Raw genomic sequence first — 24,652 nt, 5'->3', positions numbered from 1 at the left:
GTGCAAGAATTGCAAGGCAGACTGCAATTGCGGCAGAATATGATGAGCAGAGCTGTAGGCAAAAATGATATAGCAGTGATAGCTAGCTTGATTGTGGCCGAAGAAATCGCAGGAGCTTCCAAGTGCTTTCCAGAGGGTGCATTTTTGAAGCAGTGCACGCTAAAGGTGTGTGAGCAGGAGTGCCCCCATCAAATACACACTTTTGCAGATGTCTGTCAAGAAACACCATGGCAAACCGTGTTAAGGAACAGGCAGGAAGTCTGACGACACAGCTGGACGAAGAGGCGTGCGGTGATCTGGCTTTTTCATTACCCGTTGATGAAAGCACAGACAACGCAGACACAGCGCATCTATCCGTTTGTATAAGAGGTGTCAAGGCAGACTTGTCTGTAACGGGGAGCTCTTGGATGTCATTGCCATTCACGGAAGACAACAGGGAAGGACATACTTGATGTGGTGGAGAAGTCCACAAGTAATCATAAATGACCCTGAGAACAGCTGCTGGGGCTAACGACTGATGCCGGACCTGCAGTGTGTGGAGAAATAACAGCCTTGGTTGGACTAACGAAGGAGAAAATGCAAAAAAGTAACTGTGACACACCTCTGATAACGTATCGTTGCGTTATCCATCAAGAAGCTCTGTGTGGTGTGTGCACACGTGCAGGCACGTTGCAGGAAGAGCCAAAGGCCACGAATGCATTTGCAAAGAGCAAGTTTTCTCTTAGTTCCCTCTCGACCGGGGGATCTCCGAAGTAGCACCTAAGCTCCCTCGCAGAGGTAACACAAGCGGGGACGCAGGCGCTGGTCAGTTCAGCCCTGGGAGAAGATCACTGGGCCTGCCGAGCTCGCCTGTATTTCAAGGTTCCAGGCGGGCGCAGCCTCCCGCTCTTTCTCACAACAACGCAGGAATCTCAGGCACAGTGATAAGTTGTCTAGAGTTTCCCACAGGCCTATGTGAGGTTCTACTGTGGAGATTCTGCTCATAAAGCACACAAGCTCAGCAAAACAATTGCTGTGATGCATGTGCTTTTTCTACAGCCAGCTGCAAGTGACTTAAGCGTATCTATATTTAACCAAACTCCTCACCATTCTTCTGCTATATTCCCATAGAATGGACATCCAGACCGACCAACAAGGATCTTCCACGCCATCAGCATCATGCTTCGTATTTGGAGACTCGCGATCTGACGGCTGGTGACAGAGTCAGGATGGAGCTGGGGCAGAGTTGGGACAGACAGGGACAGAGACCCATTCTGGTTCTGCTCCGTTTCGGGGAGTTCTGTTTGGGAATGTCAGCCGTTCAGCCTTTTGCCATCCTGCCGTGTTGCAGGGGCCTCTGAGCCTTTCAGCCTCTTGTGAACGTTGATGTTCTGTAGCTGCTTTGCTTTCCTCAAGTAGGCACAAGGTTGTTGAATATGAGCAGAACTTGACAACACACAGTTAGGGATTTCAGCAACTTTAGCTACTAACTAATGCAAAGTAGACAGTATACTAAAAATCACACAGTCTTAGACTTCTAAGTGATTCATTCCATTTGGAACATATTTCTTGAAGCTAAATGACTGATACAAAAATTCAATTGGGCTCATCCAGTGATCTGAGTAACATCCGTGGGTTGAAATAAAGACAGTTTAATAGTACAGAAGAGGAAAAGAATAATGAGAATGCAAATGATGTAAGAATATACAAAACAAGTGATACACAACACAATTGCTCACCACACGTGGACTGATGCCCAGCGCGTCCCTGAGCTGTGGTGCCCCAGGCCCACTGCCCCCAGTTTCTGTACTGACCATGACATCAGATGGTAAGGAACAGCCCTTTGCCCACTTTGGGGCAGTTGTCCCAGCTGTGCCCCCTCCCAGCTGGCAGGGCACCAGAAGAGGAAAAGTCCTTGGCTGCTCAGCATCAAACAAAACATTCGTGTATTAGAAACATTGTTCTCATTTTCATTCCAAAACAAGGCACTAAACCTGCTTGCTACTCAGAAAAACATTGACTCTGTGCTAAACAAAACCAGGACATCCCCCCACAGCCATCCCCACAGCATCCCCCAGACCCCATTGGCCCCTCAGCAGCAGATTCAGGGGATGCCGGGCTGCGGAGGCGGCTGCAGGCTGGGGGTGCCGTGGGTGCGCTGGTGAGCCAGCATGAGCCTCTCCTTCCAAAACCGCTTCTCGCAGACACCGCACTGGAAGGGCTTGGCCTCTGCCTGCCCCCCTGCTGGGGAAGGACCCTCCCTCTTCTGCTGGACACCCTCCAGCACAATATCTGGGTCCTTCAGCACACACTGGTGTCTCATGGGGTGACACTTCTGCTTGAAGGTCTTGCCACACTTGCAGCACTTGTAGGGCTCCTCCCCGGTGTGGATGCGCTGGTGGATGATGAGGCTCCACTTAACTCTGAAGCTCTTGCCGCAGTCGGTGCAGGTGAAGGGCTTCTCCCCAGTGTGGATGCGCTGGTGCCCAAGCAGGCTTCTTTTATGGCCAAAGCTCTTACCGCATTCTGTGCAGGTGAAGGGCTTCACCCCGGTGTGGATGCTCTGATGCCCAAACAGGCTACTCTTCCAGCTAAAGCTCTTACCACAGTCAGTGCAGGTGAAGGGCTTCTCACCGGTGTGGATGCGCTGGTGGTTGATGAGGGTCTTCTTCTCCCTGAAGCTCTTACCACACTGCGTGCAGCTGAAGGGCTTCTCCCCGATGTGGATACGCTGGTGGATGATGAGATACCTCTTGGCACTGAAGCTCTTGCCACAGTCAGTGCAGCTGAAAGGCTTCTCCCCACTGTGAACATGCTGGTGACTCAGCAGGTGCTGCCTCTGGACAAAGCTCCTGACTCCCTTGACCTCCCTCTGGGTCCCGGGGCCAACAGCTGCTGGGGAGGAGAAAATGGGGTCACTGCCATCGACATCATGGGCATGTTGGACACCTCCCCATGGGGAGCAGCAAGGGCACCCTGCCAGCCCCCCACCCTTGCCATTGCATGGATCAAACAGGGCAAGGAGACAGTGCAACCTTGACCCCACCCCACCCTGGGTACCTACCTGGCACAGGGCTCTGGTGCCTCTGCCGTTCCCGAGGGGGCTCTGGCAAGCCCGGTGTCTCTTTGCGCTTCATCTTGCAGATGATCTCTGGTTTGACATTGGCCCAGCCTGTCCGGGGCACAGAGAGAAGCCCCCTCTCCCGCACTGCCAGGACAGCAGCACCGGCCCCCGCACCCACAGCCCCAGCATCCCCCCCACCCCGCTCCTCTCTCCTGTCCCTGCCAGGCTGCGGCTTCAGCCCCCACATCCCTGCACCTACAGCCTCCTCTCGCCTCGCCCCCGTCACCTCGGCCACTCTCCTACAGACAGGACACCTGGGAACAGCTCAAAGCTGTGCCTGGGAGGTTTTGACTGGATGTGAGGAAGCATTTCTGTACTGAGGGGGTGGTCAATCCCTGGAACAGCCTGCCTGGAAAAGTAGACAATGCCCCAAGCCTGTCCCTGTTTGAGAGGCATTTGGACAAAGCCCTTAAGAAGATGCTGCAGCTTGTGGTCAGCCCTGAAGTGGTCACACAGTTGGACTAGATGAGCACTGTAAGCCACTTCCATCTCAAATGGGCTACTCCACCCCATCCCATTTTCTCTCAGGAGCACTCCCCACAGGAGGCTGCCTGGCAGGGTCAAACTTGCAATTGCAACCACCACGTCAACTCTTGGACAGCCCTTTAAATGGCTCCAGCTCACTTAAAGAGATGAATTCTTACTTGACCCCAGCCCAACATCACCAGAGAGAGTCCTCACCCAGCGAGGCGACCATCTGGTAGTTCTCCAGCATCACCTCCCGGTAGAGCTGCCGCTGACAGCCCGACAGATTTGCCCACTCCTCGGGGGAGAAGGAGAGCGCCACGTCCTCAAACGTCACCGACATCTGCAGCAAGAAGCACACCCGGCTCAGCACACCCCACCGCATGGTTGCTAAACACCTCTGCCAAAAGCCTACTGCTGTCAAGCAGGGCCCCACTGACACTGGGGGCTCCAACATCCCCCGGGGAACACCGGGAGCATCCTGTGCAAGGGAAGGGTGAGGGCACAGGAGCAGTGTTGGCACAGTCAGGAGGCACAGCAGGGTCACCACAGTACAGGGGATTTGTTCAGCAGGTCCCTGGGTTGGGAACACCCCACCAGCTGTGCCAGCAGAGGGGCAGGGCTGGCAGGCTTAGAGGCAGGTTTCCCCTGCCCGTACCAGATTAAGGACCACGCCAGAGCACTTCGGACTGTGCTCTGTACCACACCTGTCCCACAAACCAGATTAACAACCAGGACCAGGCACAGCACCGTGACACAAGGGCTGGCCCGAGGCCTAGCAGCAGGCACGCTCCTGCCTGCCCCTGCCTGTGGTGCGGCTCAGCGGGCAGGAACGGGAGCACCCTGCACCACACCGGGTCTCAAAACACTTCTGTATCAACCGGACTCCCAATGCAGCGGGTCCCACGGGTGTTTTGCCGCAGCTGCACCATGGAAACAACCACGGCAATCCCAGCCCGTGGTGTCCCCAGAGCCGGGGCCGTGCCTGACCCCCACCTTGCCGCAGCAGCCTGGAGCCCGGCGCGTTGCTGCTCTCGGCACGGAGATGGAGGCCCGTGCAGGTATTGATCCGGGAAGAGGGAGGCAGGATGCTCCGGATTCCACTCGAGGTGCCTGTCCCGTCACCAGCCGCACCAGCACAGCCAGGACAGATGGTCCCTGCAGGCACAACATTTTCATGAAGAAATCAGGGGCACAAGTTCACTCACCTGCCCACAGCTTCCCTCCCTGCACCCCGAGCCTCCACAGCTACCGGGAAAATATCAACGCATAGAGCGTCTCCTACTGACCCGTCCGGCTCGGGGTAATGTTGAGAAAGAGCCACAAAAAGAGGAGTTTTGGAATTTCGCGAGTGCCCAAATCTTGCTCCGGTGCCCCACAGGGGCAGCACGAAGATGTGCGGGGGTGTCCCGGGGGTCTGAGCACCCGGCCCGGCCCCAGCCCAGCCCTTCCCAGCGCCGGGGCCGCCAGGGCCGGATGCAGGGGGGCCGGGCGGCTGGGACACGGAGCAGCGTGTCCGCGTTGCACGGCGGCCACGGGGCGAGCCGGGGAAAGGCCGGAGCGCCGGGGGGAGCCGGGCCCTAAGGGGAGTGCGGGGGGGTCCGGCAGGGCTGGGGGGCGGCCGGCGGAGGGGAGAGCACGGGAGAGGCCGTCGGGGCCGAGTCCCCTCCGCCGGGACCCCGCGGGCCAGCAGCGCCCATCCCCGTGCCGCGGGCCCGCCGCCCGCCGCCCCTACCTGCGCCGGGGCCGCGCCGCCAGCCCCGCACGGACAAAGGCGGCGCCGGGAGCCGCCGGCAGCGTCAGCCCGGGAGGGCCGCCCGCCGCCGGTGCAGCACGGGAGGTGTAGTCCTGCCGCTCCGCCCCGCTCGGCTCGGGGGGGCGGGCACCGGGAGCACCGCTGTGTCCTTGCGGCCCCTGGCCCTGCCCGCCACCCCTGGCCACTCGGGTCCCCTGCAAATGGAGTCCTGGCCTCGGGGGCACCGAGACACGGCGGGACAGGGGGTTAAAGGGGCGGGAGGGGGCACTGAGGGTGCTGAGCTGTCACTGAAGTGCAGGCTTGGGGTCCGCGGGGGCTGTGTCGCCAATGATTGATTCCAGGTACTGTTTGCCACAGCGTGGTGCTGAGATCACTTAAAGAAAAGTACAACTTAACGTGGTTCATGGCAAGGTTCACTCTTGGAGTTCCTGCATGGGGGAAATATGTCGAGGAGAACTGGGTGAGAGATGTTTTAGAGTGATTTATACAGGGACAGGACTGTATACAGAGACTCACCAGCTTCAGAATGGAATCCCTTGCTCGCTAAACTCCCTCTGAGAGAGGAGTCCAGGTCCTGATGGATCCAAACTTGGTCCCACATTTGGTCAATGGTTCGTGTCCAGCAGACATTGAGGGTCAATGGAAAACAGGTAAGGGATTTGTCAGGGACCATATTGTAGGTAAAACATGTCAAAGTGTGTTTGCTTCCGTCTCTGCCGTGACCAACTACGTCATTTTCCGGAGACTTGCCTGCAGGGAACCTGCCCAGCTCCAGGCAATAGGGGCTTTGCCTGGCTACAAGCAATCGCCTTCCCCTGCTGAGGCAGACGCAGGACTACACGGGACATGTGTGCTGGGACTGAGAGCACATGTAGAAATGCGGACCGGACAGTAGGTGCCGTTGTCTGGGAAACAATATCCCAGAATATCCCCAAAATACCTCATAAAAGACTGTATGACCTTGCCATAGGGCTGGCATGATCCAGAGACCCCCACCACTGACAAGTATTACATGTGTTCCTCTCTGGGTGGTCATTTTGTGAGTGATGGACGAGCTGCCTTCCTAGACGCACCGCCTGGCTACTAGAGAGAAAACATCACTGGATCCATCCATGGTGGTGAGTGTCTCTTGCAAATCTATCCTCACTGCTCGTTAGGTTTCCTCCTTTCCTGTCTGCTTCTCCCTGTCCTATTGCTATTTTCTTACCATAACACACTGTGGCAGGATGCAAACCCCCCACTCTCCCTCCCTCCTTCGATATGGAAGGAGTAGGCACATCTCCCTCTCTCTCTGCTGTTTGAGGCCAACAGCTGCTTTTGTTTGGCCCCAGAGCCCCTGGCCAGGGCCATTAGGAGAAGGGAGTGCCGCGGCACCAGGGAGCCGCTGGGCACCTGCGGAAAGTGTGGGGGATGTTTGGAGGCTTCAGGGGCACCCACAGCCAGTGTGGGGGTGCAGAGAAGCTTCTGGAATGCCCACAGTCACATCTGATCAGCCTATAAAACACAGGACTCTCGTCGAGACTCCGCCCCTTGTCATGGATCTCTTGGAGCACGAGCCGGATGCTGCCACTGAGACCCCCCCGGGACGGAGCCTCCACTTGCCTTGCTGCCACGGGTGTGAGTAAAATGAACTCTCGCAGGATTGCGAGTGTATCTACTTTCCGTGCACATTTGCACATGTACTTTCCGTGCTCAATACGAGCACATGTATAAACTAATCCTCGCAGAATTGCAGGTGTATATTCCTCCGTGCTTCCACATAAGCACGTGTAATATTCTGCGCACATTTGCACGTGTATTTCTCCTCACAGAATTGCAAGTGTACTATAAATTTACCCTCGCAGAATCACGAGTGTACACATCCTGTACTCAATACGAGTACATGTATCCCTTTAAAATAACCCCACGCCGTGTTCAGTCAAGTGTGGACTCTTCCCGGATTCAGGGGTGGCTCCGGCATTGCTTTTGGTGAAGCCACATGCATGCACTCTGTGGATCTCCTGAATTATTAGTTGCTGCCCCTTAATAATTTTCTTCAACTAATACCTGAACCTGTATTTAAGTCACTTTGGGAGTGCTAAAACCCTCTTTCTCACTGGTTTAATAAAAGTTGTTTTGGACCCTGTTGTCCCTTAAACTAACCTCGGGGTGCCTCTGTGACACATACAGACATCCATTTACAGAAGTATTTAATAAAGTTCCTTAATTAAGCGACATTTGACCTCGCTGGCATCTTAATCTCACTCTGGGCAGAATTAACGAATCCGTCTGGCTCAAGGCTTCCCAGACTGGCCTGTAACAGGATTATGTGAGTTTACGGCCAAAGATTATCTCTGCACATCCAATTCTTTATATTGCTTGGTGTGCTGGTTTGACTGAAATTGAGTTAATGTTCTTCTTGCAGTTCGAAGCCATTCTTTTTCGTACATAGCGTGGTCATTGTTTGAATTCTGTTTCAGAACAAGAAGATAGCACTCCAGGACACAATTAATGTTCTTAATTGCTGTTTCCTGCGAGCCAAGGTCTCTGAGCTCTCTGCCCACAGGTGAGAGACCTTTCTGCCTTTAGTGCATGTTGATGGTTTGTAGCTGCTTTGTTTTCCTCAAGTACACACAAGTTCAGTGAATGTGAGCAGAACTTCACAACACACAGTTTAAGATTTGAGCAAATTTAGCTACTAACCAACTCAAAGCGGACAGCATACTAAAAATCACAATCTTATACTTCTAAGCTATTAATTCTATTTAAAACGTATTTCTTGAAGCTAAATGACCGATACAAAAATTCAATTGGGCTCATTCAGTGATCTGAGTAAAACTCGTGGGTTGAGATGAAGACAGTTTAATAGAAGAGGAAAGGAATAAAGACAATGGCAATTATAAGAATATACAAAACAAGGGACAAACAACCCAATTGCTCACCGCACGTGGACTGATGCCCAGCGCGTCCCTGAGCTGTGGTGCCCCAGGCCCACTGCCCCCAGTTTCTGTACTGACCATGACATCAGATGGTAAGGAACAGCCCTTTGGCCACTTTGGGGCACTTGTCCCAGCTGTGTCCCCTCCCAGCTGGCAGGGCACCAGAAGATGAAAAGTCCTTGGCTGCTCAGCAACAACTCAAAACATCCATGTATTAGAAACATTCTTCTCATCCACAGTCCAAAACACAGCAATAAACCAGCTACTAAGAGGAAAATTAACTGTATTCAATCAAAACTAGGACATGCTCCAACAGCCACCCCCGCAGCACCCCACAGGCCCCTCAGCAGCAGATTCAGGGGGTGCCGGGCTGCGGAGGCGGCTGCAGGCTGGGGGTGCCGTGGGTGCGCTGGTGAGCCAGCATGAGCCTCTCCTTGCAAAACCGCTTCTCGCAGACACCGCACTGGAAGGGCTTGGCCTCTGCCTGCCCCCCTGCTGGGGAAGGACCCTCCCTCTTCTGCTGGACACCCTCTGGCACTGCTGCTGGGCCACGGTGCACCTGCTGGTGTCTCTTCAGGTGATGCTTCCACCTGCAGGTCTTGTCGCACTCGCTGCACTTGTAGGGCTCCTCCCTGGTGTGGATGCGCTCATGGATGGAGAGGGTCTTTTTCTGCCTGAAGGCCTTGGGGCAGCGGGTGCAGGTGAAGGGACGTTCCCCTGTGTGGATGCGCTGGTGCCTCACCAGGTGGCTCTTCTGCGTGAAGCACTGGCCACAGTGGCTGCAGGCAAAGGGCTTCTCCCCGGTGTGCACACGCCGGTGCCTCAGCAGGACGTTGGTCTTGAAGCTCTTGCCGCAGTCAGTGCAGTGGAAGGGACGCTCCCCGGTGTGGATGCGCTCATGGTTTATGAGTATGTTCTTCTCACAGAAGCTCTTGCCACAGTGGCTGCAGGCGAAGGACTTGTCCCTGGTGTGCATACGCTGGTGCCTCTGCAGGTTCCTCCTGTGGTCATAGCTCTTGTCACAGTCAGTGCAGGTGAAGGGCTTCTCCTTGATGCGGAGGCACTGCTGGCTGACCAGGTGGCTCTTCTGCCTGAAGCTCTTTCTGCAGTGGCTGCAGGCGAAGGGCTTCTCCCTGGTGTGCACACACTGGTGCCTCGGTAGTTCATCCTTGTGGTCGAAGCTCTTCCCACACTGGGTGCAGTGGAAGGGACACTCACCTGTGCGGCTCCACACATAGACATCCAGTGCCTTCTCGCTCTTGAAGCTCTTGTCGTCCTTAGGGCACGTAGGGGAACTTGTCTCCAGTGGCCCAGGGTCTGGGAGCAGGGGGTAGTGGGGTGCCCCAAACTGGCCCACATGGCTCCTGTCGGGGCGGTCAGGGGCCGAGACCCCCTGCCACATCCCACCTGGGTTGGACGTCTTCAAGAGCAGAGCAGTGGATGCTGGCAGCCCCTCAGGAACCCCCTCGGCATCTCTCTGCACCCCAGGGCCAACAGCTACTGGGAGAAGCTGGGGTCACTGCGAGGGACGGGACGGGCACGTGGGACAAGGACACAGGGAGCAGCAAGGGCACCCTGCCAGCCCGGCACAGAGCACTTGGGCAAGGAGACGATGCCTCTGGACTCCCCTGCTCCCCACACCACGGTACCCACCTGGCACAGGGCTCTGGTCCCTCTGCTCCTCCCCGGGGGGCTCTGGCACACACGGTGTCTCTTCTCGCTCCATCTTGCAGATGATCTCTGGTTTGACATTGGCCCAGCCTGTCCGGGGCACAGAGAGAAGCCCCCTCTCCCGCACTGCTGGGACAGCAGCACCAGCCCCCGCACCCACAGCCCCAGCATCCCCCCCACCCCGCTCCTCTCTCCTGTCCCTGCCAGGCTGCGGCTTCAGCCCCCACATCCCTGCACCTACAGCCTCCTCTCGCCTCGCCCCCGTCACCTCGGCCACTCTCCTGCACACAGGGCACCTGGGAACAGCTCAAAGCTGTGCCTGGGAGGTTTAGACTGGATGTGAGGAAGCATTTCTGTACTGAGGGGGTGGTCAAACCCTGGAACAGTCTGCCTGGAGAGGCAGTCGATGCCCCAAGCCTGTCCCTGTTTGAGAGGCATTTGGACAATGCCCTTAAGATGCTGCAGCTTGTGATCAGCCCTGAAGTGGTCACACAGTTGGACTAGATGAGCACTGTAAGTCACTTCCATCTCAAATGGGCTATTCCACCCCATCCCATTTTCTCTCAGGATCACTCCCCACAGGAGGCTGCCTGGCAGGGTCAAACTTGCAATTGCAACCACCACGTCAACTCTTGGACAGCCCTTTCAATGGCTCCAGCTCACTTAAAGAGATGAATTCTTACTTGACCCCAGCCCAGCATCACCAGAGAGAGTCCTCACCCAGCGAGGCGACCATCTGGTAGTTCTCCAGCATCACCTCCCGGTAGAGCTGCCGCTGACAGCCCGACAGCTTTGCCCACTCCTCGGGGGAGAAGTAGAGCGCCACGTCCTCAAACGTCAGCGACATCTGCAGTAAGAAGCACACCCGGCTCAGCACACCCCACCGCATGGTTGCTAAACACCTCTGCTGAAATCCAGACGCTGCCAAGCAGGGCCCCACTGACAGCGGCGGCTCTGGCATCATGAGAGCAGCGCTGGGAGAGCTGGGAGTAACCTGTGCAAGGGAAGAGCGAAGGCAGAGGGGCGGTGTTGGCACAGCCAGGCGACACAGCATGGTTACTGCAGCATGGGGGACTTGTTCAGCAGGTCCCTGGGTTGGGGACACCCCACCAGCTGTGCCAGCAGAGGGGCAGGGCTGGCAGGCTTAGAGGCAGGTTTCCCATCCTCGTGCCAGATTAGGGACCACGCCAGAGCAGTGGGGACTGTGCCCTGTCCCCCACCCATCCCACTAGCCAGATCACCCACCAGGACCGGGCACAGCACCGTGACACAAGGGCTGGCCCGAGGCCTGGCAGCAGGCACGCTCCTGCCTGCCCCTGCCCGTGGTGCGGCTCAGCGGGCAGGAACGGGAGCACCCTGCACCGCACCGGCTCTCAAAACACTTCTCTCCCACACCTCCTGTACCAACCAGACTCCCAACACAGCGGGTCCCACAGGTGTTTTGCCACTGCTGCACCATGGAACCAACCACAGCAATCCCAGGCCGTGGTGTCCCCAGAGCCGGGGCCGTGCCTGACCCCCACCTTGCCGCAGCAGCCTGGAGCCCGGCGCGTCGCTGCTCTCGGCGCGGAGATGGAGGCCCGTGCAGGTATTGATCCGGGAAGAGGGAGGCGGGATGCTCCGGATTCCACTCGAGATGCCTGTCCCGTCACCAGCCGCACCAGCACAGCCAGGACAGATGGTCCCTGCAAGCACAACATTTTCATGAAAAATCAGTGGCACAAGTTCACTCACCTGCCCACAACTGCCTTCCCTGCACCCCGAGCCTCCACAGCTACTGGGAAAAGGAGCCACCAAAGAGCGTCACCCACCGACCCGGCCGCCTCGGGGTAAAGGCGAGAAAGAGCCTCAAAAAGAGGAGTTTTGGAAGCTCCCGAGTACGCAAACCTTCCCCACCTGCGCCGGGGCCGCGCCGCCAGCCCCGCACGGACAAAGGCGGCGCCGGGAGCCGCCGGCAGCGTCAGCCCGGGAGGGCCGCCCGCCGCCGGTGCAGCACGGGAGGTGTAGTCCTGCCGCTCCGCCCCGCTCGGCTCGGGGGGGCGGGCACCGGGAGCACCGCTGCGTCCTTGCGGCCCCTGGCCCTGCCCGCCACCCCTGGCCACTCGGGTCCCTCGTCCCCAGCCCCGCCGGTGCTGCAGCCGCCGCTGCCCGAAGCTGCGGGGGGCGCGAAGCCGGTGCCGGGTCCCATCGGGACTGGGGGCCGGGGGGTGCAAGGCATGCCTGGAAATGGAGTCCGGGGTACGGGGGGCACCGAGACACGGCGGGACATGCAGGGGGGCAGGTGGGGTGCTGAGGTGTCACAGGGGTGCTGGGGTGGCTCCCCAGGGGGTGTCGGGGATGGGGGGTGTTGTGCACCAGGGACAGGTGCGGACCGGGTGGTGGGTCAGGGATGGGTCTTACCAACTGGGCAGAAGTGCCCCTGGCACGGCCCTGTCCTCGGGGAGGGGACAGGGATTGGGGTACACTGTGCTGGGACCAGTACGGGCAGCCTGGAGGGTCCCGGACCCAGGACCCATTTCCTCCTCCTGCCCCTTCCCATGATTCTCCTGGAACCCACCCCCTCCCCTGGCATTGACGAGAGGTTCACAGCGACCATTTTGTTAAACATTTTAACAATAACTCATGATCCTGTTACCAAAACTGTAACCAAGAAAACTCTCCAAATGCATGGAGAGTTCAGAAAGCCAACACGGGTTTATTGCAGCGTGGGGTGGACAGCGATCCCTCCTTCTGACATCATGCTGAGGATCAGGAGCACACTTGTTATATACATTACTGGGGAGTAATCATGGGGGAGAGGGGGGAATAATTGAAACAGTGCAGTTCTTTACATTGTCTTATGTTTTAGCATTAAAAGAGTGATCCCTTCTGATTTCCGTGCCGGTCTCTGTAGTTTCCTTTATTCTAGTGTAGTGGATCCTGGAATCGACTCGCTTACGTTTCACAGCTGTGTTGATTATCAATGATATTACACAGGGTCCTTTCCACCACTCGTTCAAAGGTTCGTCCTTCCAGGTCCAAAGACGTACAACTACCTCCCATGGCACAGCTGCTTTCTCCTGAATACACCTATGTAGTGATGAGAAACTTTTTTCCAAGAACAACATATATTCAGTGAGCATCTGGCTCCCCAAAATGTGCATTTGACCAGGTTTTCCTGCTTTTACTTCTGCTATAAAATGTGATGAGATCCTGCCTGGAACCCCAAACCACAGTGTGATTGCATTCCCTGTTTTCTTTGCTACTTCCCTAGCTTTGTTAGTCCGGCATGGGAAAGCTTTAGGCCATCCAGCAAAGGTATCTACTAATACCAAGATACAACTATCACACTTCAGTAATCCAGAAAAATCAATTTGCCAATATTCTCCTTGAGTATTCCCTGGTTTTACCTCTCCAGGTGGAGCCTTTAACTCTATTTTAGGATCATTTTTATAAGATGTCACACTTTGTTTCATTATTTGATTAGCATAATTTTGCATTTTAGGTCCAGTTGCATATCTTTCAACATCTGGTCCCATCTGGGTTTTGTGGAATCAGGGCACCCATTATCACTCCACGCTATCTTTGCAGTTTCATCAGCTTTATGATTACCTCGTATAATTTCAAATTGTCCAGATTGGAGAGTGCTGCCATCCAGCGAGACCTGGACAGGCTGGAGAGCTGGGCAGGGAAAAATTTAATGAAATACAGCAAGGGAAAGCATAGGGTCTTGAATGTGGGCAGGAACAACCCCAGGTTCCAGTATAAGTTGGGGAATGAGCTATTAGAGAGCAGTGTAGGGGAAAGGGACCTGGGGGTCCTGGGGACAGCAGGGTGACCATGAGCCAGCACTGGGCCCTTGTGGCCAGGAAGCCAATGAGACCTGGGGTGGGTTAGAAGGGGGTGGTCAGTAGGTCAGAGAGGTTCTCCTGCCCCTCTGCTCTGCCCTGGGGAGACCACACCTGGAATATTGTGTCCAGCTGTGGCCCCTCAGTTCCAGCAGGACAGGGAACTGCTGGAGAGAGTCCAGCGCAGCCACCAAGATGCTGGAGGGAGTGGAGCATCTCCCGTGTGAGGAAAGGCTGAGGGAGCTGGGGCTCTGGAGCTGGACAAGAGGAGACTGAGGGGGGACTCATTCCTGGGGATCAGTATGGAAAGGGTGAGTGTCAGGAGGATGGAGCCAGGCTCTTCTGGTGACAACCAGGGACAGGACAAGGGGCAATGGGTGCAAACTGGAACACAGGAGGTTCCACTGAAAGATGAGAAGCAACCTGTTCCCGGTGAGGGTGGCAGAGCCTGGCCCAGGCTGCCCAGGGGGTTGTGGAGTCTCCTTCTGTGCAGACATTCCAACCCGCCTGGACACCTTCCTGTGTAACCTCATCTGGGTGTTCCTGCTCCATGGGGGGATTGCACTGGGTGAGCTTTCCAGGGCCCTTCAACCCCTGACATCCTGGGATTCTGTGAGTGCAGAGCGCTGGCAGCACAGAGAACACTGAATTTTTTAAAATTGCAGGTGAAGGGTGCCCCTGCACGTCCATCACGGCGGGGGTGAGGGATCCTGAGGAGGGGTCTCGCCTCAGGCTTCCCCGCCATCCATGACACTGTAATGGCCAGAGAAGGGCACAGGAGGACACTGGGTGTCACAAAGTGGGGCTCTGCCTGCCCCACTGTGTCACAAAGGGGCACAGCAGTCCTGTCACTGGGGAACCGAGGAGGTCGCTGGGGATCCACATCGCAGTCTGTGCCATGGGGCACTCTGAGCTCCGCAGCCCAGCAGAGCTGCTCCCGCTCCTGGTGCTCGTTCTGCAGCTCTAGCTGGTCTCCAAGATGCTGCGGGCCAAGCCGCTCCAGGTGGGTGATCGCTGCATCGCACCCAACGCTGAACAGAGGGACCTGGACACGCTGGAGAAGTGGGGCCAAGAGAACCTCATGAGGTCCAACAAGGCCAAGTGCAACACCCTGCACCTGGGTCAGGGCAACGCCCGGTATCAATCCAGGCTGGATGGAGGGATGGGGAGCAGCCCCCAGGAGAAGGACTTGGGGTACTAGGGAGTGAAAGATTGGCCATGAGCTGCCATGTGTGCTGGCAGCCCAGAAACCACCCGTGTCCTGGGCTGCGTCCCCAGCAGCGTGAGCAGCAGGTTTGGGGGATCCTGCCCCTCTGCCCGGCTCTGGTGAGACCCCCATGCAGTGCTGGTCCAGCTCTGGGTCCTCAGCACAGGACACACATGGACCTGCTGGAGAGGGGCCAGAGGAGCCCCAGGAATGACCCGAGGCTGGAACAGCTCTGCTGGGGACAGGTGAGAGAGTTGGGGTGTTCAGCTGGAGAAGAGAAGCTCCAGGGAGACCTTAGTGCGGCCTTTCTGGACTGAAAAGGGGCTGATGAGAAAGATGGGGACAGACTTTTGAGCAGGGCCTGTTGTGACAGGACAAGGGGTGATGGGTTAAACTAAAGGAGGGAGATTCAGGCTGGACATGAGGAAGAAATTGTTGCCCTGAGGGTGGTGAGAGCCTGGCCCAGGTTGGGCAGAGAGGTGGTGGATGAACCATCCCTGGAGACATCCCAGGCCAGGCTGGACGGGGCTCTGAGCACCCTGAGCTGCTGAAGATGTCCCTGCTCATGGCAGGGGGACTGGGAGCTGGGAAGGTCCCTCCAACACAAACCAGCTGTGATTCCATGAATCTGTGAGCTGCACTGCACCATGGGGTGACGTGGTGTGTGGGGCTGGGAACTGCTCCCATCTCACCCAGCTCCTGGGTTTCCTGCAGAGGTGGTGGAAGAAGTCGAAGCCTCAGACGAGCCTGGCAAGACCCCATGCTGAGGAGCAGAGCGGTGAGTGGCCCTGGCACTGGGCACCCCACAAATGAGCAACACCCCACAGCAGCCCTGACCCGGGGCTGCAGCCACTCACTCTGTCTGCTCCCTCAGCACCTGCTTTGCCATCAGACAGAGGAGTGGAGGAGCCCACTTCAACCCTGGAGATGTGGTGAGTGTTGGGGGAGACACCCAGGTCCTGCCGCAGACCCTCAGCCCCTGTCCAGCACCCTAAGGAGGGGGTGCTGCCTGTGGGTCCCGCTGGAGGGGCCAGGGTGCAGCGGGGTCTCTTTCTTCTCTTCCTCTGCAGGGCGAGAGTGGAGGTGTCGTGCAGGGGACGCCTGTCCCCGCGAGCCCCACTGGCCTCCATGGACTCCCTGGGCTCCCTGTCGAGGAGCAGCTTCTCTTCCCTGGGCTCCCTCTGCTCCTTCCTGGAGCCCTATCCTGGTGCAATGGCAGAGCCGGCGGTGCTTGAACAACTGGGACCCTCCTGGACCCCCAAGGCTGTGGAGGAACCATTGGGGGAGCCAGGACCAGCCCTTGGCCAAGACACCGCACTGGGGCTGACAGTGGGGACAAAGCAAGATCAGATCCCCAGGGATGGCAGGGACAGGGCATGGAGCCCTGGGGACAGCAAGAACGGGGCATGGAGCCCTGGAGACAGCAAGGACAGGACACAGAGCCCCAGGGATGGCAGGGACAGGGTACAGAGCCCCAGGGATGGCAGGGACAGGACACAGAGCCCCAGAGACAGCAGGGACAGGGCATGGAGCCCTGGGGACAGCAAGAACGGGACATGGAGCCCTGGAGACAGCAGGGACAGGACACAGAGCCCCAGGGATGGCAGGGACAGGGTACAGAGCCCCAAGGATGGCAGGAACAGGGCATGGAGCCCTGGGGACAACAGGGACAGAACACAGAGCCCCAGGGATGGCAGGGACAGGGTACAGAGCCCCAAGGATGGCAGGAACAGGGCATGGAGCCCTGGGGACAGCAGGGACAGGACACAGAGCCCCAGAGACAGCAGGGACAGGGCATGGAGCCCTGAGGACAACAGGGACAGGACACAGAGCCCTGGGAACAGCAAGGACAGGGCATGGAGCCCTGAGGACAGCAGGAACAGGGCATGGAGCCCTAGGGACAACAGGGACAGGGCACAGAGCCCCAGGGACAGCAAGGACAGGGCATGGAGCCCTGAGGACAGCAGCAGCAGGGCATGGAGCCCTGGGGACAGCAGGGACAGGGCACAGAGCCCCAGGGATGGCAGAGACAGGGCATGGAGCCCTGAGGACAGCAGGGACAGGGCACAGAGCCCCAGGGACAGCAGCAACAGGGCATGGAGCCCTGGGGACAGCAGGGACAGGGCACAGAGCCCCAGGGACAGCAGGAGCAGAGCACAAAGCCCTGTGAATGTGGAGCCACCCCCCCGCACCCCCCCAGGCATGGCCACAGACAAGGGGAAGCTCGTCCTGGAGCTCGTCCACACTGTCCGGGCCTTCCAGGCGGTGACCGAGCGGCGCCGCGAGCAGCTGCGGGCAGAGCTGGCCCGGTGGCAGGGAGTGGTGTGTTCCCGCAGCAGGACCCCCCCCAGGGACCCCTCCATCCCCACTGCCAGGGTGGATGAGCAAGTCCAGCTGGGGCTGCCGGAGGCCAGAGAGTGTCCCCAGCACCTCGGAGAGGAGCTGCCGTGGGTGGACGTGGACATGGATGATGCTGTGGATGGTGACGAGGACAAAGATAAGGGCACAGGTCCAGACAGAAGCAGCTCCATGGAGCTGGAAAGGAGAAGCCGCATGGAGTCAGGCAGGAGCAATCCTGTGGTGCTGAGCAGGAGAAGCCTCATGGAAGGGAAGAGGAGCAGCCCTGTGGAACCGCAAAGAAGCCACAACACAAGCCCAGGCAGGAGCAGCTCCATGGAGGTGAACAGTCACATCTCGGTGGGGCTCAAATGGAGCAGCCCCGCGGTGCGGGGCAGGAGCACCCCGGCGGAGCCCAGGCCGCGCTGGTGGGTGCCCACGGCCGGGACACGCGGCCGGGTGGCCCCGGGGCTGCGCAGGGCAGGACGGTTCCTGCGGGAGGGCTGCGCCCGGCTGTGGGGCTGGCTGAGGGGCTGGTGGAGACGCCGCTGCCGCCCCCGCGTCTGCTTCTGCAAGCCCCTGTGGTGGCAGCACTGGTCCCAGAAGAGCAACGGGTTCCATTACTACTGAGGGACTGGGGTGCGGGGCTGGGAACACTCCTAGGACACCCCCCTCCCATCTGATTTGTTAAAATATTAAATGTTTTCTGTGCTGCATCTAGCCGTCCCACAGCTCGGGGTCTGACCCCCTCAGTGCCCAAACCCAACAGGACGGGCTGGCACTGTCATGGTACGTTCGGCGATGGGCTCGTGATGGTTCTTTTACCTTGATATCAGAGCGCAAAATTAAGGCGACCAAAAAGCCAGAGCCCCAGCTCCCTCAGCCTTTCCTCACACGGGAGATGCTCCACTCCCTCCAGCATCTTGGTGGCTGCGCTGGACTCTCTCCAGCAGTTCCCTGTCCTGCTGGAACTGAGGGGCCACAGCTGGACACAATATTCCAGGTGTGGTCTCCCCAGGGCAGAGCAGAGGGGCAGGAGAACCTCTCTGACCTACTGACCACCCCCTTCTAACCCACCCCAGGTACCATTGGCTTCCTGGCCACAAGCAGTGCTGGGGGTGCCCAGCCCCAAAACGCTGGATACACCCACCCCAGGCTTGTGCTGCGCTCATGTGCTGGGTCTTGTCCCAGTGGTGACCCCCACGAGGGACCTGCCACCACCTGAAGTCACTGTGGCGTGAGGATCGGGAGCAGAGCTGCAGCAGCCAGAGGGGCTGGGGGGGCTTGTCTCGGGGGGTCCCACCACACCGCGAGGACAGAGCAGGGCTCCGCTCCCCTGGGGCTGGGCAGGGGTCCCCAACGGGCTGGGATCCCCTGGGACTGTAGCTGTCACGGGCTGGGCTGTGCAGCCACCAATGGACCCTGGGACTGACCTGCCCTGCCCGAGGGGCAGCAGCTCCAAGGCTCCCATCGGGCCCCACAACCCCTGCCCCAGGGAGCTCCATGTGTTTGTCATGGAGGTGTCGAGGGACAGATCCCTCCACCCCTGCCCAGACATGTCTTCTCCCCAGCCAGTGCCCAGAGGGGATGGGTCGGGGTGTTCCCTCTCCCTCAGGACCCTCCCTGGGACTGCCAGGCCCTGGAGCAGCATATCGGGGGCTGCAGTGGACCCAGCCCCTGTGTGTGAGGGTTGGCAGACACAGATGGGGACACAGGAGGGGACAGGAGGTCCCCGGCGACACCTGGAGTAGTGGCTGCAGCTCAGGGTGCTGCAGCGTTTCATGTGTGGTTTTGGGGTGATGGAAGAGACCCTTGAGCTACACCAATATCTTGATACACCTGGTTTGTATCAGCACTGGGGTGGCCAGCAGGCCCAGAGCAGTGACCGTCCCTGTGGTGGGACCTGGGGAGGCCAAACCGCCAATCCTGGGGTCAGTTCTGGGACCCTCATACCAAGAAAGGCCTTGAGGTGCTGGAGCGAGTGGAGAGAAGGGAACGGAGCTGGTGAGGGGCTGGAGCACAAGTGTGATGGAGCGGCTGAGGGACCTGGGGGTTCAGCTGGAGAACAGGAGCTGAGGGGAGACCTTCTGATCTCTGAACTGCCTGAAAGGAGCTTGGAGCCAGGGGGGTCGGGCTCTGCTCCCCAGGAACAAGCGCCAGGAGCAGAGGAAACGGCCTCAAGTTGCGCCAGGGGAGGTTGAGGTTGGATGTGGGAACAATTTCTTCCCCAAAGGGCTGTGGGGCATTGGAACAGGCTGCCCAGGGCAGTGCTGGAGTCACCAGCCCTGGAGGGCTGGACAGACGGACAGGAGGTTCTCAGGACATGGGGCCGGGACAGGGCTGGGGAACGGTTGGACTCGATATTGAGGGGCTTTTCCAACCAAAATGATTCGATGATTCTATGATAACCGGAGTACTGGGATGGCTTGGTGAGCAGGTGTCCTGGTTTTGCTAAAAACAAGTTTCTCTTTTAGTGAATTTGCCTGTCAGCTAAAGCCTTCATATTAACTGCATTTTCCTGGAGAACCAGACACATGTTTTGGTAAACCTAGCAATGGAATGCAAACTTATTGATAAGCACGGATGGACATCTCGCGAGAGGGGCGACGAGAAGCAAGTGAGCAAGAAACTGACCAACTGTGTATAACATTCCATTCACGTGAATACTGCATATAAAAGTGGGAGATCACGAGGATCTTGTGTGCTTTTCCTTTTTCCCTTCTGCTTATGTCCGACATTAGGAGAGGACCTTGCTAGTCGTCCCTGCGAACTGAGGCCTAGTGACAGACTGAATCCAGCTCCGGTTGGCTGCAGAGTCCAGTCCAGGACTTTGGTTGCCGGCTCTGCAGTTGCTGAGACTTTCAAGATTGGTTTTGTATATTTTGTATTATTTTCTCTATTCTTATTAGTAGCATTAGTAAAACATCTTTAATTTTTTCCAACTCTCTTCACTCTGTGCTTCTTTTCCTCCCAATCGCCTCTCCTTAGTGGAAAGGGGGGAGAGGGAGGGGGAAGTGTGTGGGGGGGAGAGGGGGTTAACAATACATCTGCCAGGGTTTTATTGTCACCCCGCAATCTTAACCCTCGACAGCAGGGCCCTGCCAGCCAACAGCTTCCACATGTATATGTGAGTCAATATAGGTCTCTTTCTATATATATATATAATCTATATATACATCCACATCCTCCCAGGGAAAGGCTCTGCCTCTCTTACCCCACTGCAGAGCTCCAGATGGGGCTGTGAGGACTGATCGTGGCCCCGTGGAGAGAAGGGTCCCCGTGGGTCCCACATGGCTTTCCTGCCCACCCCGTGCACACCCCCAGCCCATGACACCGGTTCTGGTGCCGCAGCCCCTCCCTGGGGCAGCAAGATCCCAGGACACCCCCAGGCCGGAGAGGGAGGACACACTCCCCAGGGTTTATTTCCAGTTTGTTGGATTTCTCGGGCACAGGCTGCAATGGGGGGATGTGGGCGCACATCTTGGCGCAGCCACCCGGGGTGGGGTCGGGACCCCTCGGCCCCAGCCAGGGTGGCGGTCCCGCTGTCGGGTTCTTCTTCCCCATTGCTGGTGGAGCCCTCACCCTGCAGCTCCATGGGGGACCAGGGGGTGTCTGGGACCCGCCACCCTCACAGGGCACCCACCGCCACTGCTGCCCCCGGGGTTCGTGGGCAGGGGGTGCAGGGGGTGGTGGGTCTGCGGGGCCATCAGGCAGCTTTGCCCAGGACCAGCACGCTCATGAGGAAGACCATGAGGAAGAAGACCCACATGAAGAATCGGTCCATCACCTTGGCCACCTTCTTCCACTCGCCGTTCCGGCGCTGGGAGGCCCGGTGACGCCGGAAGCAGCCGGCGATGTAGCCGACGTTCCTCAGCAGCCCGTCGTGATGGCACAGGCAGCGGTGGCGGGGGCAGCCCCCCGGCTCAGCGCCCGCCTCCCCCTCCCCAGGGCTCTCCCCTGACATGCCGGCGTCCCCCCTGCCCGCCCGCCTGCCCGGCGCCCGCCGGGGGCTCTTGCAGCTCTCGCCCACCTCGTAGACGCAGCAGAGCCGGGCCATGTGGTGGAGGATGAGCCGCCTGGCCCAGGGGGGCACGGGCCGGGCCCCAGGGCCGCAGTGGTGGACGTTCATGATGAAGATGGTCAGCGCGGTGGAAGCCGTGATCATGGTCATGGTGGCGATGTAGTACTTCCCTGCGTGGGCAACAGGCATTGACGCCGTGGTGGAGCGGTAGAGACCCTGCGCCCCATCCCCGCGCCGTAGCCCCCGCTGCGGGTGCTGCCCACACGCCGGTCCCCGGGGAGCGCCCAGGGTGCCGTCGGGGCTCACCGATGAGCGGGACGCTCTCCGAGGGCGGCATGCTCTCTGCCACCAGCAGCTGGAAGACGGTGAGGGCCAGCAGCACCGTCACCCCCAGCGACACCTTCTCCCCGGAGTCGGCCGGCAGGTAGAAGCCGAGGGGTGCCAGGAAGGAGACCATGATGCAGGGCAGGAGGAGGTTGAAGATGTAGAAGGACGCGCGGCGGCGGAGGAGCAAGGTGTAGGTGACGTCGGGGTAGGGCTCGGAGCAGCAGCCGTAGGTGATGACGTTCCTGGTGGCCGGCATGCCCAGCACCTCCCACTCCACGTTCTCCACGAAGTCCGTCAGGTCCCCGGTGTCCAGCCGGTTGCGGAGGTCGATCTGGTTCCCGTTGTAAGTCCAGGAGCCGAAGGTGAGGCGGCACTGCTGCCCGTCGAAGGGGAAGTAGGAGACGTCCACCTTGCAGGAGCTCTTGGTGATGGCAGGCGAGTCCCACATGATGTGCCCGTCGGAGCGCAGCACCACGTTGGTCTCCATTGAGCCGCCGAATCGGTCATCGGCGCTGGGAGAGGGATGGCCACGGGGTCGGGGTGGCCCCGAGTCCCACACGGAATCATTTTGGTTGGAAAAGCCCCTCAAGATTGTCCAGTCCAACCATAATCCACCCCCTCCCTGCCCCATGTCCTGAAAACCTCCTGTCCGTCTGTCCAGCCCTCCAGGGATGGTGACTCCAGCACTGCCCTGGGCAGCCTGTTCCAATGCCCCACAGCCCTTTGGGGAAGAAATTGTTCCCACATCCAACCTCAACCTCCCCTGGTGTGACCTGAGGCTGTTTCCTCCTGTCCCATCACATGGGGCAGGGTCTGCAGGGCCAGTGCCAAGTGCCTGCCCCCAGCAGAGTGTCCGTGTCCCTTCCCCATGTCACTCCCCCAGGAGGAGTGACAACGTCCCAGCTGGCAGGTGGGTGCCGGGCACGCTTGGCTGCTGCCACCGCCCCTGCCCTCCCCTTGTCACCCAGTGCGGGTCACAACCTCTCTGCACCCCACACCAGACCCCCTGCTCCCACCCCACATGCAGCCGTGTAGCCCCAACGTTGGCAACCCCCCCCATCCCCTTCCCAGCCCCAATTTGAGCCCCCTCCTGCTCTGGGAGCAGCGTTTTAGGGGTGGGGGGTGCAAGCACAACCCACTTGTTGTAGAGGATGATGTCCGGCCGCCAGACGTAGCTGCTGGGGATGCGGATGCTGTCGATGCCGCCATAGGCGTCCTTGTCCCAGGTGAGGTGGGCGTCCAGCCAGGCCTGGCGCACCCACAGGTACGAGGTGAGGACCTGGTTCCTCTCGTCCTGCCGAGCGGGGACGGTGGGCGCGGGGGGCCAGACCCCGGACAGACCCCCCAGCCCAGCAGCCTCTCGCGTGTCCCGAGGGGCTGAGCTGCCTTGGACAGGGTTCTGTTGGTTTTGGGGGGTTGGTGAGGTCTGAGCTGGTTTCGGGTGATCTGAGCTCACTTGAGGGGGGTGTGTGCTGGTTTTGGGGGGGTCTGAGCTGTCTTCAGGTCATCTGAACTCATTTAGAGGGGTCTGAGATGTCTTCAAATGGACCAAGCTCACTTGGGGGGGGTGTGTCCTGGTTTTGGGGGGGTCTGAGCTGTCTTCCAGTGGTCTGAGCTGACTCGGGGCAGCTGGGCTGGTTTTGAGGGGTCTGGGCTGGTGTTGAGGGTTGAGCATCAGCTCTGGGTCCAGCAGGTGTGACCAGGAGTGTGACAGCGACAACCCCGTGTCACCCGGGCTGAAGCCGCTCACCATGTCGATGATCTGGGAGAGGGTGACCTGCAGGGTGACGTTGAGCGCCCGGTCCGTGTCCTCCACGGGGCGCAGGGCGCTGGAGTAGTTGGCGAAGAGGTCGTGGAGCAGCTTGTACGCGAACCTGCCCTGCGCCGCCCGGCAGCCTGCGGGACCCGGAGCTGCGGCTGCGAGCGCCGGGGGCGGCCCGACCCCCCCGGGACCCCCTGGTGCCGCTGGCAGCTGAGCGGGGTGGGGGAGCACCCCGGGACCCCCGTCCCTCCGCCCCACCAGCCCCAGTCCCCCAGCCCTGTCCCCCCCGGGAATCCGGGGGACCATCTCCCTGCACCGGGGGGGGTCAGCGCCCCTCGCCGCCCCCCCGGCCGCTTACCCGGGGCCAGGAGGCAGCTGGCGAGGCAGAGGGCGAGCAGCGGGCGAGCTCCGGGCTCCATCCCCGCGCAGTCCCGGGGGACACGGGGGGACGCGCTGCCTGCGAGCGCCGGGTGACGTCAGGGCCGGGACAACGCGGGGGGGCACGGCCCCCCCAGGGAGCGACAGTCCCGCTGCTGGGAGCCCTGGGGCCGGAGGGACCCCCGAGGGGACCTGGCGGGGACCCGAAGCACGTTCGGGTGCAGCTGAGCCCCTCCGGGCCGGCCCGGGTGCTGAACCCCCCGGCAGTGCCGCGCTGCCCGTGCTCGGGGGCGGCTGTGCCCCCCAGCACCCCGAACCATGGATCCCATCGCTCGGGGCCGGGCCCGCGGTGATAAGGACAGTGAGGTGGGCTGGAGCCGGCAGGGACAAAGTTGCTTCTCCCCACATCACCTCTGCCCTGGGGGCTGCGGGGAGGACGGGGGGGTTGCTCCCCACATTCCTGGCCCAGAGCGAGCTGGAGAAGGAAACCCCGGGGCTGAAGGGGTGACGGGTCCCCGAGCGCAGCGGGTCCCAGCCAAGCGTGGGCCGGGGCAGCGGGAGGAGCCGCGGGGGACAGGGACCCCCGGGGGAAGGGGCCGCCCTGCCCGGCCCAGCGTGAGCTCCCGCGGCTCCGGGCTCGGTGAGAGGGTGAGTAGGGGCAGATCATTCCCATTTGGGGAGAACAAAACCCCAGGAGGTTAAGGGACGTGACCCAGGGGTTGCAGCAGCAAGTGGCAGGGAGGTGGCTGCCCTGGGGGTGCGGGAGCATCTCCCCATCTCCCGTGGGGCGGGCACCAGCTCCCCCCGCCGCCCCCTGGCACCGCTCCGCGGCAGCAGATGCCGAGCAGGTTTTAAGGCTGGAGGTTTGGTTTCCAGGCGG

General features: G+C 59.6%; 4 protein-coding genes across 13 annotated transcripts in view; 1 reads left to right on the top strand and 3 right to left on the bottom strand.

Annotated features, from left to right (window-relative positions):
* LOC102083843 (oocyte zinc finger protein XlCOF6) overlaps nt 1-12,182 on the bottom strand; it is a 42,907-nt gene extending 30,725 nt beyond the window's left edge. For 2 of the 9 annotated variants that reach the window (XM_065049648.1, XM_065049649.1), the window contains exons 1-3: nt 11,725-11,877; nt 11,437-11,598; nt 10,634-10,907 (exon numbers count right to left, since the gene is read on the bottom strand). In XM_065049648.1, the coding sequence (XP_064905720.1) occupies nt 10,634-10,877 (244 nt within the window). In that variant the 5' untranslated portion in view covers nt 10,878-10,907; nt 11,437-11,598; nt 11,725-11,877. Of the gene's footprint in view, nt 1-2,312; nt 2,872-3,784; nt 3,912-4,564; nt 4,727-4,857; nt 5,541-9,895; nt 10,004-10,633; nt 10,908-11,436; nt 11,599-11,724 lie in introns of those variants that run through there. The other 7 variants (XM_065049653.1, XM_065049654.1, XM_065049657.1 and 4 more) reach the window with 6 other exon arrangements.
* Nucleotides 8,150-9,843, bottom strand: LOC102091567 (gastrula zinc finger protein XlCGF8.2DB-like). The gene has a single exon (XM_065049722.1). The coding sequence runs from the start codon at nt 9,642-9,644 to the stop codon at nt 8,598-8,600; it is 1,047 nt and encodes a 348-aa protein (XP_064905794.1). The 5' UTR covers nt 9,645-9,843; the 3' UTR covers nt 8,150-8,597.
* A 2,387-nt stretch (nt 12,183-14,569) lies between the features above and the next one.
* On the top strand, nt 14,570-17,985 carry LOC110362535 (uncharacterized). Its single transcript, XM_021294385.2, has 4 exons — nt 14,570-14,743; nt 15,662-15,725; nt 15,822-15,879; nt 16,018-17,985. The coding sequence occupies exons 1-4, from the start codon at nt 14,720-14,722 to the stop codon at nt 17,912-17,914; spliced, it is 2,043 nt and encodes a 680-aa protein (XP_021150060.2). The 5' UTR covers nt 14,570-14,719; the 3' UTR covers nt 17,915-17,985.
* Nucleotides 17,986-20,681: 2,696 nt separating this feature from the next.
* Nucleotides 20,682-23,925, bottom strand: CHRNA10 (cholinergic receptor nicotinic alpha 10 subunit). 2 transcript variants are annotated; one of them, XM_065063263.1, is made up of 5 exons: nt 23,753-23,925; nt 23,383-23,528; nt 22,772-22,926; nt 21,612-22,144; nt 20,682-21,475 (listed from the first exon to the last, which is right to left on the bottom strand). In XM_065063263.1, the coding sequence occupies exons 1-5, from the start codon at nt 23,811-23,813 to the stop codon at nt 20,991-20,993; spliced, it is 1,380 nt and encodes a 459-aa protein (XP_064919335.1). In that variant the 5' UTR covers nt 23,814-23,925; the 3' UTR covers nt 20,682-20,990. The 2 variants fall into 2 exon arrangements, with proteins under 2 accessions (XP_064919335.1, XP_064919269.1); XM_065063197.1 differs by having other exon boundaries at nt 23,383-23,816.
* Between the last annotated feature and the right edge of the window lie 727 nt (nt 23,926-24,652).

The sequence above is a fragment of the Columba livia genome, chromosome 1 (genome assembly GCF_036013475.1).
Source record: "Columba livia isolate bColLiv1 breed racing homer chromosome 1, bColLiv1.pat.W.v2, whole genome shotgun sequence".
Taxonomy (NCBI): domain Eukaryota; kingdom Metazoa; phylum Chordata; class Aves; order Columbiformes; family Columbidae; genus Columba; species Columba livia.
The sequence above is the reverse complement of the archived record's forward strand: the minus strand, read 5'-3'. Positions and strand labels throughout refer to the sequence as shown.

Excerpts from the sequence above, each read along its gene's own strand:
- LOC110362535 (XM_021294385.2), top strand. The coding sequence starts at position 14,720 with ATGCTGCGGGCCAAGCCGCTCCAG. Across the intron at positions 15,726-15,821 it reads CCATGCTGAGGAGCAGAGCG|CACCTGCTTTGCCATCAGAC; the intron begins GTGAGTGGCCCT and ends CTGCTCCCTCAG. Across the intron at positions 15,880-16,017 it reads ACTTCAACCCTGGAGATGTG|GGCGAGAGTGGAGGTGTCGT; the intron begins GTGAGTGTTGGG and ends CTTCCTCTGCAG.
- LOC102091567 (XM_065049722.1), bottom strand. The coding sequence starts at position 9,644 with ATGTGGCAGGGGGTCTCGGCCCCTGACCGCCCCGACAGGAGCCATGTG.
- CHRNA10 (XM_065063197.1), bottom strand. The coding sequence starts at position 23,700 with ATGGTCCCCCGGATTCCCGGGGGGGACAGGGCTGGGGGACTGGGGCTG. Across the intron at positions 22,927-23,382 it reads TCTCCCAGATCATCGACATG|GACGAGAGGAACCAGGTCCT; the intron begins GTGAGCGGCTTC and ends CCCGCTCGGCAG. Across the intron at positions 22,145-22,771 it reads GACATCATCCTCTACAACAA|CGCCGATGACCGATTCGGCG; the intron begins GTGGGTTGTGCT and ends TCCCTCTCCCAG.